The 15,501-nt window shown below is 35.6% G+C and overlaps 1 protein-coding gene across 8 annotated transcripts in view; it reads left to right on the top strand.

The window, feature by feature from the left end:
• CDC42BPA (CDC42 binding protein kinase alpha) overlaps nucleotides 1-15,501 on the top strand; it is a 311,999-nt gene that overhangs the window by 170,968 nt on the left and 125,530 nt on the right. For all 8 annotated transcript variants that reach the window (XM_087424444.1, XM_087424440.1, XM_087424442.1 and 5 more), the window contains exon 12: nucleotides 11,857-11,990. In XM_087424444.1, the coding sequence (XP_087280570.1) occupies nucleotides 11,857-11,990 (134 nt within the window). The remainder of the gene's footprint in view (nucleotides 1-11,856; nucleotides 11,991-15,501) is intronic.

Genomic DNA, 15,501 nt, shown 5'->3' with positions numbered 1-15,501 from the left:
TTAACTGTAGTCACCATGCTGTACATTACATCCCCAGGACATATTTATTGTATAACTGAAAGTTTGTAGCTTTTGACCACCATTCCCCCTCTTTAACCTACCTTGGACCCCTCGCCTTTTTCAACCACCAATCTGTTCTCTATATCTATGAGTTTAGGTTTTTTTTTTTAGATTCCACATCTAAGTGAGATCACATGGTATTTATTTTTCTCTGACTTATTTTACTTAGCATAATGTGCTCAAGGTCCATTTATATTGTCACAAATGGCAAGATTTCCTTTATTTTTATGGCTGAATAATATTCAATTGTATATATACCCCACATTTTCTTTATCCGTTCATCCCTTGATGGACACTTAGGTTGTTTGCATGTCTTGGCCGTTGTAGATAATGCTACAGTGAACATGAGAGTGCAGATATCTTTTCAAGTTAGTATTTTTGTTTCTTTCGGGTAAATACCCAGAAGTGGAATTGCTGGATCATATGGTAGTTCTATTTTTAATTTTTTGAGGAACCTCCATACTGTTTTCCATAGTGGCTGCACCACTTTACATTCCCACCAGCAGTGCACAAGGGTTCTTTTTCTCCACATCCAACACTTGTTATTTCTTGTCTTTTGGATGACAGCAGGTGTCATTCTATTCTATTCTAACAGGTGTGAGGTGATGCCTCATTGTGGTTTTGATTTGCATTTCCCTGATAATTAATGATGTTGAACACCTTTTCATGTACCGTTCATGTTGGCCATCTGTATGTCTGCTTTGGAAAAATGTTTATTCACATCCTCTGCTCATTTTTTAATCGGATTGTTTGTTTTTTCCACCATTGAGTTTTATGAGTTCTTTATATATTTTTTACATTAACCCCTTATGAGATATATGATCTGCAAATATTTTCTCTGATTCCTGGGTTGCCTTTTTATTTTGTTGATGATTTCTTTTGCTGTCCAGAAGCTTTTCAGTTTGATGAAGTCCCATTTTTTTTATTTTTGCTTTTGGTGTCCCTTGTGTGGCTGTGGTATCAGTGTAATGCTGGCCTTGTAAAATGAGTTTGGAAGTATTCCCTTCTCTTGCATTTTTTGGAAGAGTTTAAGAAGGATTGGTATTAATTCTTTTTTTTAAATATTTGCTAGAATTCACCAGTAAAGCCATCAGGTCCAAGGCTTTTCTTTGTTGGGAGGTTTGAGTACTGATTCAGTATCCTTACTCGTTATTGATCTGTTCAGATTTTTCTATTTCTTCATGATTCAGTCTTGATTGTTGTATGTTTCTAGAAATTTGTCCATTTCTTCTAGGTTATCCAATTTGCTGGCATATAATTGTTCATAGTAGTCTCTTATGATCTTTGTATTTCTATGGTGTCAGTTGTAATGTCTCCTCTTTAATTTCTAATTTTATTTATATGAATCTTCTCTCTTTTTTTGTAGCCTGGCTAAAAGTTTGTCAATTTTAATTATCCTTTTGAAGAATCAGCTCTTAGTTTCAGTGATCCTTTCTGTTGTTTTTCTGGTCTCTAGTTCATTTATTTCTGTACTGATCTTTGTTAATTCCCTCCTTCTGCTACCTTTGGGCTTAGTTTGTTCTTTTTCCAGTTGCTCGAGGTGTAATGTTAGGTGTTTGAGATCTTTCTTTTTTTTTTTAATGTAGGCGTTTATCACCATGAACTTCCTTCTTAGAACTGCTTTTGCTGTATTCCATAAGTTTTGGTATATTGTGTTTCCATTTTTATTTGTTTCAAGATATTTTTTGATTTCTCTTTTAATTTCTTATTGACCCATTGGTTGTTCAGGAGTGCTTTGTTTAATTTCCAGATTTTTGTGAATTTTCCGGTTTCCTCTTTTAGTGTCATACCTTTGTGGTTGGAAAAGATCCTTAGTATGATTTCAGTCTTACTAAATTTGTTAAGGTTTGTTTTGTAACCTAACTTTTGATGTATCCTGGAGAACATTTCAGGTGTGTTTGAGAAGAATGTATATTCTGCTGTTGGATGGAATGTTCTGTATACGGCTGTTAGATTAATTTGGTCTAAAGCATAGTTCACAGCAAATATTTCCTTATCAATTTTCTGTCTAGATGATGTATCTATTGTTGAAAGTAGGGTATTGAAGTCCCCTACTATTATTGTTTTGTTGTCTGTTTCTCCCTTCATATCTGTTGTATTTGCTTGATATATTTAGATGCTACAATGTTGGGTGCATATGTATTAACAGTTGTTATATCCTCTTGATGAATTGACCCCTTTATTATTATATAATAACCTTTTTGTTTCTTGTTACTATTTTGGGCTTAATGTCTACTTTGTCTAATATAAGTATAGCTACCCTTGTTCTCTTTTGGTTTCCACTTTTTCTTTCCCTTCATTTTGAGCCTATATGTCCTTAAGGCTGAAGTAAGTCTTGTAGGCAGCTTGTAGTTGGGTCTTGTTTTTTAATCCATCCAGTCACTCTAGGTCTTTTTATTGGAGAATTTAATCCATTTATATTTAAAGTAATTATTGATAGATAAGGATTTACTAATCTCATCTTATTGTTCTTCTGGCTGTTTTGTAGTTCTTTTGTTTTTTCTTTCTCTTTTACTGACTTTGTTTGCAAATTGATGATTTTCTGTAGTGGTGAGCTTTGATTCCCTTCTTTTTGTATTTTGTGTATCTGCTGTAGGTTTTTGCTTTGTGGTTGCCATGAAGCTTACATAAAATATCTTATAGTAACAGTCTATTTTATGTTGATAATAACTGTTTATTTTCCCTGTTAATTATATAATTGTTTTAAATATTTCCTTTTCATATGTTTTAGAAGCAAATCAGACAAGGTTATAATGTTTCCTTCAACCATGAAATATATCTTAGAAAACTGAAGTGGAGAAAAAAATCCTATTATATTTACCTATATTTTTACTTAGCACACTCTTTTTTCCTTCCTGATATTGCTGAGTTCCTTGCTTTGTTGGTTGTTTTCTGTTCAGAGCACTTCTTTTAGCCATTTTTAAAGATAAGCCTGCTACCAACTAATTCTCTCTTAGTTTTTCTTCATCTAAGAATGTCTTAATTTTCCCTTCATTCCTAAAGAACATTTTTGCTGGGCATAGGATCCTGGGTTGATAGTTCTTTTGTTCTAGCATCTGAAAAATATTGTATCACTTCCTTTAGGACTCCATGGTTTCAGAGGAGAAATTCACTGTCATTGAGTATTTTTCTTCTTTATATAAGGTGTTGTTTTTCTCTGGCTGCTTGCAGAGTTTTTAGTTTTCTGATGTTTAATGGTGTGTTTTGGCATGGATTTTTGGGGGATTTATTCTATTTGAGATTTGTTCATCTTCTTGAATCTGTAGATTTGTCTCTTGGGGCAGTTTTTAGACCTTATTTCTTTGGGTGCCTTTACACACCTGCCTACTTTCTCTTCTCCTTCTGGGACTCTGAAGACATGGATGTTAGATCTTTTGTTATCATCCCACAAATCCCCAAGGCTCTGTTTATTTTTGTTTTCATTCTATTTTTTCTTTGTTGTTCAGATTGGTTAATTTCTGCTGTTGTATCTTCCAATTCACTGATTCTTTGCTCTGATCCCTCCTTTGTGCTGCTGAATCCATCTGCGGAGATTTTTTTTTTTTTTTTTTTGGTGAAGAAGATCAGCCCTGTGCTGACATCTGCCAATCCTCTTTTTTTTTTTGCTGAGGAAGACTGGCCCTGGGCTAACACCCATGCCCATCTTCCTCCACTTTATATGGGATGCCGCCACCACATGGCTTGCCAAGCGGTGCGTCTGTGTGTGCCCGGGATCCAAACCAGTGAACCCCGGGCTGCTGCAATGGAGCGTGTGCACTTAACCCATTGCGCCACCGGGCCGGCTCCCAAGATTTTTATTAATTTCTAAAATTTCCACTTTGTTCTTCTTTAATCTTCTGTTTCTTTGCTGGAACTTTCTGTATCTTTGCTTGGGTCTTCTGTTTGTTTATTTGTTTCAAATATGTTTATAATTGCTCATTGAACCATTTTTATCATAGCTGTTTTAATGACTTGTCAGATAATTCTAACATCTCTCTTATTTTGTTGTCAGTATCGATTTTCTTTACTCTTTCAAGTTGAGATTTTTCTGGTTCTTGGTAGGGTGAGTGATTTTTGGTTAATGACTCTGGATCCTGTTTAAACCTTCCATTTTAGTTGACTTTTCTTGACACCACTCTAGCAGTGGAAAGGAGATTGTTGTCTCCTTACTGCCAGGTTGAGGTAGAAGTCCAGCTTCCCCACTTAGCCTCCCTTGACACCTAAAGAAGGGCTCCACATTACTCCTGGAAGGGGTTGGGAGTTCCAACACCCCCCACCCCCAAACCTGGTTTCCAGTGACACTGGTCTGGGCAATGGTGAAAGTTCTTATTCTCTTCTGACACCACCGCAGTGGGGAGAAGGTGGAGATCCTCATTACTGCTGGGTTGGAGGTGGAAGTCCCTGTGCCCCACGTGGTCTCCACTGACACTGCTTGTGGGAAGGGGCTTGATACCAGCCGGTGGGGTTGAACATCCTGGTCCCCTTCCAGTCCTTCTCTGACTACCCTCGTGGTGTGTTTGAGCACTTCGTTATAGCTTCATGTGATTAGCAATCTAGCTCCCTTCTTGTCCTTTGCTGACACAGGTGAGATTAGGGCCCAGGTTTTTTCTGTGGGGTTTAACTTGAGTAGAATAGTTATTTTCTAAGTTTTCTGTCTTGCTAGTTTGCCCCTTTCCTGGTCCTTTGGCTAGAAAGAATAGGTTTTTGTTGGGCTTTTATTCTCTCCCCTTATTGGCGTTTCTGGCTTGCTGGCTTCTTCAGCTTTAAGTCTGGGTGATATGAACCAAAAAGAAAACCCATGGAACCTACCACTGTGTTGTTCCAATGTTCTGACACCACTGTGTCAGGTTTCATTGTCCTTAGCCAGTCCTCGTTTTTCTCCAAATTTTAGTCATCTTATGTGTGTTTTATTTATAATATCCAGGGGTTTTAGTTGTACTTAATGGGAAGAAGGGAAAATATGTCTATTCCGTCTTTCTGGAAGCAGAAGTCCCCAGAGTAAGCTTTTACAATGTAAATCTGATCACGTCACAGCGTCAACATGGTTCTAGGTATTTTCATCACAAGCATCTTTGCCGCAAGCAGTTTAGCCACAAACATTTTCACCGCACACCTAATGAGCCATGAAGCAATTTTGCCATAAAAGATAAAATAACTAGTTGACATTTTGGTTTTATTATGGTTTCATTTGGTTGCAAGTGGTTTTTTTTAATGAAACATGAAAATTGAATTACAAAATTAAAAAGACTGAAAAATGAAAATACAGAATATTTTAATACAAATATTTGAATATTTAAATGTATGTAGATTCATGCCAATAATGTGCAAAGAATTGATTTTATTTTTTGGGTTTTTACCTAAGCACTTTGTCTTCCAAGAGTTTCATTCATAGTATCATATGTTTTTTTTGTGTGTGTTGATTCGTCTCCTAGTTAGGCATCACACTTTTTTCTTTTTTTCCACTAAAATGTCTTCCATCATTAAGAGAGGTATCAGTTTCATCCAAATACCGGGATGCATATTTATAACCAAATGAAAACCACTTGTAACCAAATGAAACCAAAACTGTCAATCAACCAGTTATTTTATCTCTTACGGCAGAATTGCCTTTACAACCAATTAGTTGTGCAGCCATAATGTGAACTACTTTTAGTTTTGCCTAATCACCTCCAGGTTTTTCACATTATTCTATTGTTTTTTTGTTCTCTTTCTCCATCCCCGCCCCCCTCTCATTCATTCATTCATTCATTCATTCATTTTTGCTTGTTTGTTTGCTGGAAACATTCTTCACTTGGCAAACTTCTACTCCTCTATAAAACTTTTCACCCCTGACATATGTTTTTTATTTGTATATTGCTTTACTTCCCTTACTTCACCACTAGACCATATGCTCCTTGTAAACAGTGACTTTGACTATTTTATTTATTGTATATCCAAGTGCTTATCATAGTAATTGGGACATAAAAAACCCTAAATCAGTATTTGTTGATGAATGAATGAGTGAGTGACTAAATGAAACCTCACTCTTGGAAACCTTCTCAGACCAGTTCCTAAGGTGTCTTCCTACATAGTGTCTTTACAGGCAAGTCCCAACACACTTTCATCTCTTATATTCAAATAAATGGTCCCTGGAAGGAGTCACCCTAACTGGGGAAATTGGTTACCATTAAACTCCTATGGATTAAAATTTCCTTCCTTTACTTTATTCCTACCTTCCCCCTAAATTCAATGCTTATAGGACTGCTCTTTACTCATTATTTTCTCATCATTTCCCAGGGGTAGAATAGAATTAGTGAAAATACTGTTGAGAGAAAGGGTAAATCCCCCTTTTTAGTATTTTTCTTTCCCAAGCTCTCTTTTCTTGATCATGTGCTAGTCTCAGTGATGCCCTCAATTCCATTCCACCTCTTCAATATCGTTCATTCACTCTTTCATGTTTTTAAATTTTATTTATTTATTTTTTTGTGAGGAACATCAGCCCTGAGCTAACATCCATGCTAATCCTCCTCTTTTTGCTGAGGAAGACCAGCTCTGAGCTAACATCTATTGCCAATCCTCCTCCTTTTTCCCTTTCCCCAAAGCCCCAGTAGATAGTTGTGTGTCACAGTTGCACATCCTTCTAGTTGCTGTATGTGGGACGCAGCCTCAGCATGGCCGCAGAAGCGGTGCGTCAGTGTGCGCCCGGAATCTGAACCCGGGCCGCCAGTAGCGGAGCACGCGCACTTAACCGCTAAGCCATGGGGCTGGCCCCACACTCATTCATTTTTAATGTATTTTTTATTGTGGTAAAATATACATAACATAAAAATTACCATTTTAACCATTTTTAAGTGTACAGTTCAGTGGCATTAAGTGCATTCACAATGCTGTACAGCCAGCGCCCCGATCCATCTCCAGAACCTTTTATCATCCCAAACTGAAACTCTTTACCCATTAAACAGTAACTCTCCATTCTTCCCACCTCCAGCCCTTGGCAACCACCATTCTACTTTCTGTTTCTTTGAATTTGACTTCAAAGAACCTCATATAAGTGGAATCATAAAATATTTGCCCTTTTGTGACTGACTTATTTTACTTAGCCTGGTGTCTTCAAGGTTCATCTATGCTGTAGCATGTGTCAGAATCTTCTACCTTAATACAGTATTCCACTGTATGTATGTTCAACATTTTGTTTATCCATTCATCCGTTGGTGGACCCTTGGGTTGCTTCCATCTTTTGTTTATTGTGAATAATGCTTCTATGAACATGAGTACAAATATCTGTTCAAGTCCTTTCTTTCTCTTCTTTTGGATATATAGCAAGAAGTGGGATTCTTGGATTGTATAGTAATCTGTGTTTAATTTTTTTAAGAATTGCCATACTGTTTTCCACAGTGGTTCTACCATTTACATTCCCTCCTGCAACATTCATTCATTCTTAATTCAATCCATAAACATATCTATTGTGTTACTACTGTGTATCAAGAATTACACTAGGTACTAGAGGCATAGTGGTAAAGTTGAGGATAAAATCTGTGTTTCGTTCATAATTACACCCAAGCAATCTTAAATATTTTGACGTAAGCACTGGAGATAAAACACTGGCTCCCCTGAGGACCTGCCTGATGAGTAGCCTCAACTTTAGCCCTGGCTCTAAGGAAAAAAAAGTGTCCAAATCACCTTCGATCTAATGTTCCTCTAGAGACTTCTTAAGTAAGATCTTTGTGTAAACAGATACCCACCATTAATGTCTTTATACCTTTTCTTTTCCTGTGGCAATGTTTTCCAATATTTTTAAACTCCCAGAAAAATTTAATAAATTTACAATTATTTACAATTTCTTTTTAATATCTGCTTTCCTCATCACATTCTGAACTCCAAGAGGGTAAGACAAAGTTTCCTGGTACCATATGACAGACACTCAGTACATATTTGTTGACCATCTGCAGAGAAAAATAAAAATTCAGGGCCTGGCCCGGTGGCACAGCGGTTAAGTGCGCCTGCTCCGCTGCGGCGGCCCGGGGTTCGCAGGTTCAGATCCCGGGTGCGCACCAACGCACCACTTGTCGAGCCATGCTGTGTTGGCGTCTCATATAAAGTGGAGGAAGATGGGCACTGATGTTAGCCCAGGGCCAATCTTCCTCAAGAAAAAAGGGGAGGATTGGCATCGGATGTTAGCTCAGGGCTAGTCCTACTCACAAAAAAAAAATTTTTTTTAAATAAATAAATAAAAATAAAAATTCATACTCTAATTTAATGTTTTTATATGAGAAAAGAAAGGAATGCTTTTTTGTTTTCTAAACAAAACATTTATTGTAACCTGTAATGTGCTTTATAACCTCCATTCTTTTATTGTCTTAAGGGGTGGTTTGTGCCTCCGTGTACTGTCTCTGTCTCTCCAACCCTAAACTAATTCTCTTTCCGTTTCTCCTTCTGTCCTTTTCTCCATCTCTATCTCTCTGTCACACACACACACGCACATGCACGCACACACACACAGTCCTAATCACATAAGTAAAGGAGAAGGAGAGTAAATGGAGGGGGTGATAATAGAGGGACCTGTTTTCCCCCATTGTGATTAGAAGTAAAAACTCTGCATCTCAGAAGAGTGATGAATTATTTTAGGAGTAAGAGCGTAGTGATAAGAGCACAGTGGAAAGCTTGGACACTGTGCTCTAGTGGGTCAGAGAGATGCTTTTCTTGTTCTGCCAGCCTCCGCTGATTCCTGTCTTAGCCCCTTTGCAAATACCAGTGTTCCACTTGGAGTCGTGCTTTACCGTGGCCCCCTTGCCCTTCTCTTAATCCCTATAATAGCACCCATGTAACCCGCTGCACAGTTCACATCTGATTTTCTGCTTTAGTTATGATTTAAAGAGTGTTACTCTTGTCTTCTTAACTTGATTATCTCCTTCAAGAGAAACCATATGTTATATTTCTCTTATATGCCATACAGTGCAAAGAAAATTACTTACTATGTATTATGCCCTCGTTAAATCCTCATTACTAACAGATTGAGCTTCAGAATTCTACTAGCAGCAATGAGCTGAGAACCATTTAGTTGGTGTGACCTAACCCACTTTCCTAGTGATGCTTTTTCTGTTTATTCACTAAAACTAGTTTTTAGTAACTTTTATCTAAATGTTATGGCTAATCGTGTTGCATGAGATATTTTTGATAGTCTTTGAGGATTTCTTTAAGACTTTTAATTGAATTTATTATTTGTTGTATGTAAGTAAAGGCTCCTCTGCCTTAGCTATTTTACAGTGGTTGGCTGAAGTTCAGTGCATTCTGGATTTTTCTTGATTTTGGGTTTTTATCTTTGGGAAATACAAAATTCTGTGTATTTCAAATTACGAGTGCTGTACTTCTCTCCATGTTGGAGAATTTTGTAAATGATTGGGTGAGTTTGTCTTCTTCAATACTTCTTTATCCATTTCCTCTTGTACTTCTCATAATTTACGTGTCGTTGTTTACATGAATATTTTGAGCTTTTCAGGCATTTTTAAAGTGTCTGAAACATGAAACATGAAAACATGACATATATTTCATATATTTACTTAACTACTCCATTGCAAAGCAGCCAAAGTGAAATGGCTGGGATAAAACTGAAATTCAGCCTATTTTGAAATAAAACAAAACATCATTTAAGCCTGTTGAACCTATCCCATGTAGTACATTTTGCTGTAAGCTTTATATACTGCAGACATTTTATGAAATACTGATGTCATTTTTGTTTCTAACAAAGAGCAGTTATGATAAGTGAATGACTCAATATGCAAAAAAATTTAACATGCTAGGGAAGAACTCTTCAAAGTAGAAGGAAAGTGAGCATTCTCAGAAGGGATCACTAAATGTACCATATTACTACTCTAGATTGATACACCTTAACCATAAAATTTAATTAAAATGGCCCCAAAAATGACAGAAGTCAGCTGTGTCACACACTACATGTTTTGACTCCAAATTATTAGAAATAACAGACTAAATTGATATCTACTTTAGAAATTGTTGAAATCCTAAAAATGTTAAAAACTTAAAATAACAGAAAAATATCACTTAAAAAATGTTTGAGGGGCCGGCCCGGTGGCGCAAGCGGTTAAGTGTGCGCGCTCTGCTGCGGCAGCCCGGGGTTCACTGGTTCAGATCCCGGGTGCGCACCGACGCACTGCTTGGCAAGCCATGCTGTGGCGGCGTCCCATATAAAGTGGAGGAAGATGGGCATGGGTGTTAGCCCAGGGCCAGTCTTCCTCAGCAAAAAAAAAAGAGGATTGGCAGATGTTAGCACAGGGCTGATCTCCTCACAAAAAAAAATGTTTGAGAGAAGTTAGCATAAACAGAAAAATTCCCACATGAAATGCTGAAATTTGACAAAATGATAAAATGTAATTTTCTAAATATAAAACTAAATACCTTGTGATCCTTAAGATTAAACATCCTATGATCTTATTAACTTATACTATTAAGACAAAGTGAAAACTAGTTAAATGCAGCTTTGCAGATATTTTCAAAAATTGTTAAAACTATGCTATCCATAAAAGTATACTTTCAAAATACCTAAGATATATAAGCTTTTAATAAACCTACAAGTTTAGGGCACTGAACATCAGTAAATTGTTTATTTATAGAATCTAGAACCAGTTAGTGTGTGATACACTAATGAATTTAAGTGACTCTGACTACAGGACTTGTCTATACAAATGAAATGCTCTTTTCAGTAGGACTAACGTATTATAAAGACTGCTTCATTTACTGAACGCATCAAACTCAACCATGGGCAATACTTTGCACGTTTGTTCCCACACTTTAATTTGCAAATGAGTCACCTACAGGTCTTGTTAACATACAGGGTCGGATTCATTAGGTGTGGGGTGGGGCCTGAGGTTCTGCATTTCTAACAAGCTCCCAGAGGATGCTAATGCTGCTTGCCTGGGGATGGCTCTCTGAGTAACAAGGTTGTAGGGAATCGAGAATATCCAGAACAGAATTAACAATGAACGTGTTTAGATTTCTCTGTTTTCACTGGCTTCAGTTCTTTTATTTGCTAATTTACTTTTGATGCCAGGAATGTTTTCATATCAATTTATTAAATTTTATTTAAGCGTATGTTAAAATTAATAATTTTATTTTGTTTCATAATAACCCTTCTGAACTGATGTTAACATTATTTAATAACATTACTTTCTAAGTTGGAGAGGCTGATGCCAGAATTCCTGGGCTCTAGTCTTAGCTCTGGAACTCCTGTAGCAATGTGACCTTAGGCAAGTTATTCAGTTTCCTGAACCTCAGTTTCTTCACTTGAAAAGTGGAGAAACTCACCTAGATCAGAGGTTTTCAGATAATTTACTTTTAGAAATTGGAGTTTATTCTTCCTATCACCACTGGTGAAACCAGGCTGGGTGATCTGGAATCACAATTTTAGAAGCAAAATCATTTTACAGTAATTTGACTAACATCAGCAGAGGAATGCTAACCAATGGTAGAGGAGAACTTGTGTTTTGTTTGTTTGGTTTCATTTTTTTTTGGTTAGTTTTTAATTGTTCTGAAGATACTGTTTTTAGAAATGTGGTCTCTTTTTCCTAACAGGCATGTAAGGCATTTTTGTACCTAAATTTTGTGCAAAAATTTTGCACATCTTCACACTGGCGTTAGCTGTACACCATCATTACAGTGAAATGATAAGCATTTAATTGTCATGAGTCATAGTGGTATATGGTGTCAGTAAGCCTAATACAAAATTCAAAATACTGTATTTTTTAAAAGATTTAGTTGTTTTAAACCTTGGTTTCAAGCATTTGTTTTTATACAAATAGTAAAAGAAACACTGTCTTCTCTTTTTAGAATCAAGTCACTTGGAACAGCAACTTGAAGAAGCTAATTCTGTGAGGCGAGAACTAGATGATGCTTTTAGACAAATCAAGGGTTATGAAAAACAAATCAAAACATTACAACAGGAAAGGGAAGACTTAAATAAGGTAAAAACATATGGATAGATTGTGAAAGCCTTTCTGAATTCTTAACCTTGTTTAATTTGTATACTGAAAGCATTTATAATGAATTACAATAATGTGTAGTATATTTTTTCTATAAAAAGTTGGTCTAAACATTTAAGAACTACTTTGGTGTATGTCATTTGATTAATAGCTAGTAATGAAGAAACTTTTATTTTCCTGGCTTTACAGTTCAGGATCTTTTGTTCTTTTGCAAAGTTAGTCAAAGGACTCGATTAGAGTGAGTGTTATTGAAAAAAATATTATGAAGGAATAAGAGGATGGTAAAATCTGTTTAGTGTCTATGGAAAAATAAAAAAATACAGGCATATTTTCATTATGACTTGCTGATATGAACATTCTTGAAAGATTATAATACAAAATTTAATTATTTGTGATTTTTTATGATTTATCATTTTTTATAATGATTTATGATTTTAATGCTTTAGTGATTTTTTTAAATGTCAGTTTGTTTTTCAAAGCATGGACAAACAAGCTGAAGTAATTTTCCTAAGAACTTTGTGTGATACTTAAACAGTATTATAAACATCAACAAAATTTATTAATAGCTAAGACACTGTAACAGTCCAATAGAGTAAATAATATTCAAGCACTAGAGAAAAATACTTTACTTAAACCACATGCTGTGTGTACTTTGCCTTTCATTAACAAATAAAAAAATGTTGGAATTAATATTAGCCAATGCAAAAAAGAAATGAGTGGTTTAGGCATAGTATAAATTGTATTCAGTGATGTGGTATATAATACATTGATAATGCAGAATAAAGTCCTTCTGGGCAAGATTTATAAGTCTTGCTGCCAATAAAGAAATGGAGACGATTAAAATTAAAACAAATAGAGGCTGGCCCAGTGGCGTAGTAGTAAAGTTCTTGTGCTCCGTTTTGGCGACCGGGGGTTCTGGGGTTCAGATCCTGGGCATGGACCTACACACCGCTCATCACTCCATGCTGTGGCGGTGTCCCACATACAAAATAGAGGAAGATGGGCATGAATGTTAGGGACAATCTTCCTCAAGCAAAAAGAGGAAGATTGGCAGCAGATGTTAGCTCAGGGCCAATCTTCCTCCAAAAAAAAAAAAAAACAAGAAAAAAAAAGAAAACAACCTTTTGCTGATGAAGATCAAAAAGACTAACAGAGAAAGCTATAAAGGTTAAATTGAATTAGATTATTATGTTTTTACTTTTTTCTTGATGCAATTTCAAGCAATTTTATGTATAGATCTATTTAAATTTATGGCCAATTTAATGATATATGTAATTTATAACAATTAGATGTTCTATTTGTTTTAATAATATTATAGTAATATTAGTGGTTACTATTATATATTTAAAGGTAAGATTACTCAGTCCAGCTTAGTTAACATAATAAGGATGAGAATCTGATATCTGAATTTATCATAACATGTATTTTGCCAATTTTTAATGTTTTAATATTAAAAATCTTTTTAGTTTATTTTCAAAAGAGGATAGTGCTGAAAAGAAACAGATTATATTGATAAAGAATTTTAAATGATTTGCTTAATATCTTACAGGCAGCAGATATTCTTTTTAAAACTTTTTTCATTTGATGTGTATAAAAGAATAAATGTAACTGTATAAGTTTTGACACAAATAATAAAACGAACACCCTTAGAACCCACCATCTAACTTAAGAAATAGAACACTACCTATTTTGTGGCATAGCCCTGGGTGGCCATTTCTTATCCCTTTCTTCTGACTTCCCTGAAATGGTGATTACTGTTCTGAATTTTATGTTGATCATTCCCTTACTTAAAAAATTTTTTTATTACATATTAGTATATCTCTGAACAATATATTATTTAGTGTTGCTTGTTTTTGAGCTTTGTAGTATATGCAATCTTTTGTAATTTGTTTTTTTCACTCAACTTTATATTTTTAAGATTTATCCATGTAGCTGTAGGTCATTCATTTAGTTGCCACATACTACACCGTTGTGTGAACACCCCACAATTTATTTATCCAGTTTTTTGTTTACAGACATTTAGCTTGCTTATAATTCATAGCTACTATAAGTGATGCTGCTTTGAACATTCTTGAACATATATCCTGATACACACACACACATGCAGGGATAGAATAATTGGGTCATAGCAATGCAAATATTCTATTTTTTATGATAATCAGTGGAAAATGATTTGGTATTGTTCCAATTTATACTCCCAGCAGTAGTATATAGGAGTTTTCATATTCAACAATACTTCATATTGCTAGATATATTATTTTTGGCCAACCTAGTCTAAATTGATATTTTTGGCCTCAAATAATGTTTTATTATGGTCTTAATAATTCGTATTTCTCTAACTGCTAATGAGATTATCTTCACATATGTCCATTTATCACTTATATTTCTTCTTTTGTGAAATGCCTCTTAATATCCTTTGCACATTTTTCTTTTGGGCTTTGTCTTTTTCATATTGGTTTGTAAGAATTCTTGAAAATTTCTGGACCTGTTAATTTTTTGTCAGTTATGTATGTTACGGATGTCTCCCAGCTAGTAGCTTGTCTTTTCACTTTCTTTATGGGATTTTTTGATTAACAAAAGTTTTTAGTTGTTTTTTTTTTTTTTTTGTGAGGAAGATCAGCCCTGAGCTAACATCTGTGCTAATCCTCCTCTTTTCGCTGAGGAAGACCAGCTCTGAGCTAACATCTATTGCCAATCCTCCACCTTTTTTTTCCCCCAAAGCCCCAGTAGATAGTTGTATGTTATAGTTGCACATCCTTCTAGTTGCTGTATGTGGGATGCGGCCTCAGCATGGCCGGAGAAGCGGTGCGTCGGTGCGCACCCGGCATCCGAACCTGGGCCGCCAGCTGCACAGCGTACGCACTTAACCGCTAGGCAACGGGGCCGGCCCAAAAGTTTGTAGTTTTAATGTAGTCAAATTTATCAATCTTTATTTTTATGGTTAGTGCATTGGTTGGCTTGTGTAAGAAATCTGAGGTAAAAAATAATTCTCCTAAATTTTTATCTTGAAGTTTTTAAGTTTGGTCTTTCATATTTAAATTTTTAATGCATCAGAAATTTATTTTTGTATATCCTGTGAGATAAGGATCCAATTTCACTTTTTCCCATATGGCTAACCAGTCGTTCATTTACTACCAAAATAGGCCTTCCTTCCCTCAGTGATGTGCAATGTAACCTTTGTCATGTATTAAATTTACATTTATGCATGAGTCTGTATCTCAACTCTCTACTCCTTGAAAACTGTGATGGGATTTTGATTAAAATTGCATTAAATCTATAGAGTAGTTTCAGGAGAATTGACATGCTGATATTGAGTCTTGACGGTCTTAATATCGATGTTTGTTAAGATTATTCAAAATGCACACACAGATTTTAAGGGCAGAGCAAATTGTTATGATTTACATACAGCAAAAAAATAACCACATGGCTCCTCTGTGTGCCAATTCTTACTTCTGGGGCAATGCAGTGAGAACTGGATGGATAAAGCCCTACA

This window comes from Ceratotherium simum, chromosome 36, assembly GCF_057802395.1.
Source record: "Ceratotherium simum simum isolate JZ-2026a chromosome 36, ASM5780239v1, whole genome shotgun sequence".
Lineage (NCBI taxonomy): Eukaryota > Metazoa > Chordata > Mammalia > Perissodactyla > Rhinocerotidae > Ceratotherium > Ceratotherium simum.
Note: the sequence above shows the minus strand (reverse complement) of the source record. Positions and strands in the feature narration are given on the sequence as shown.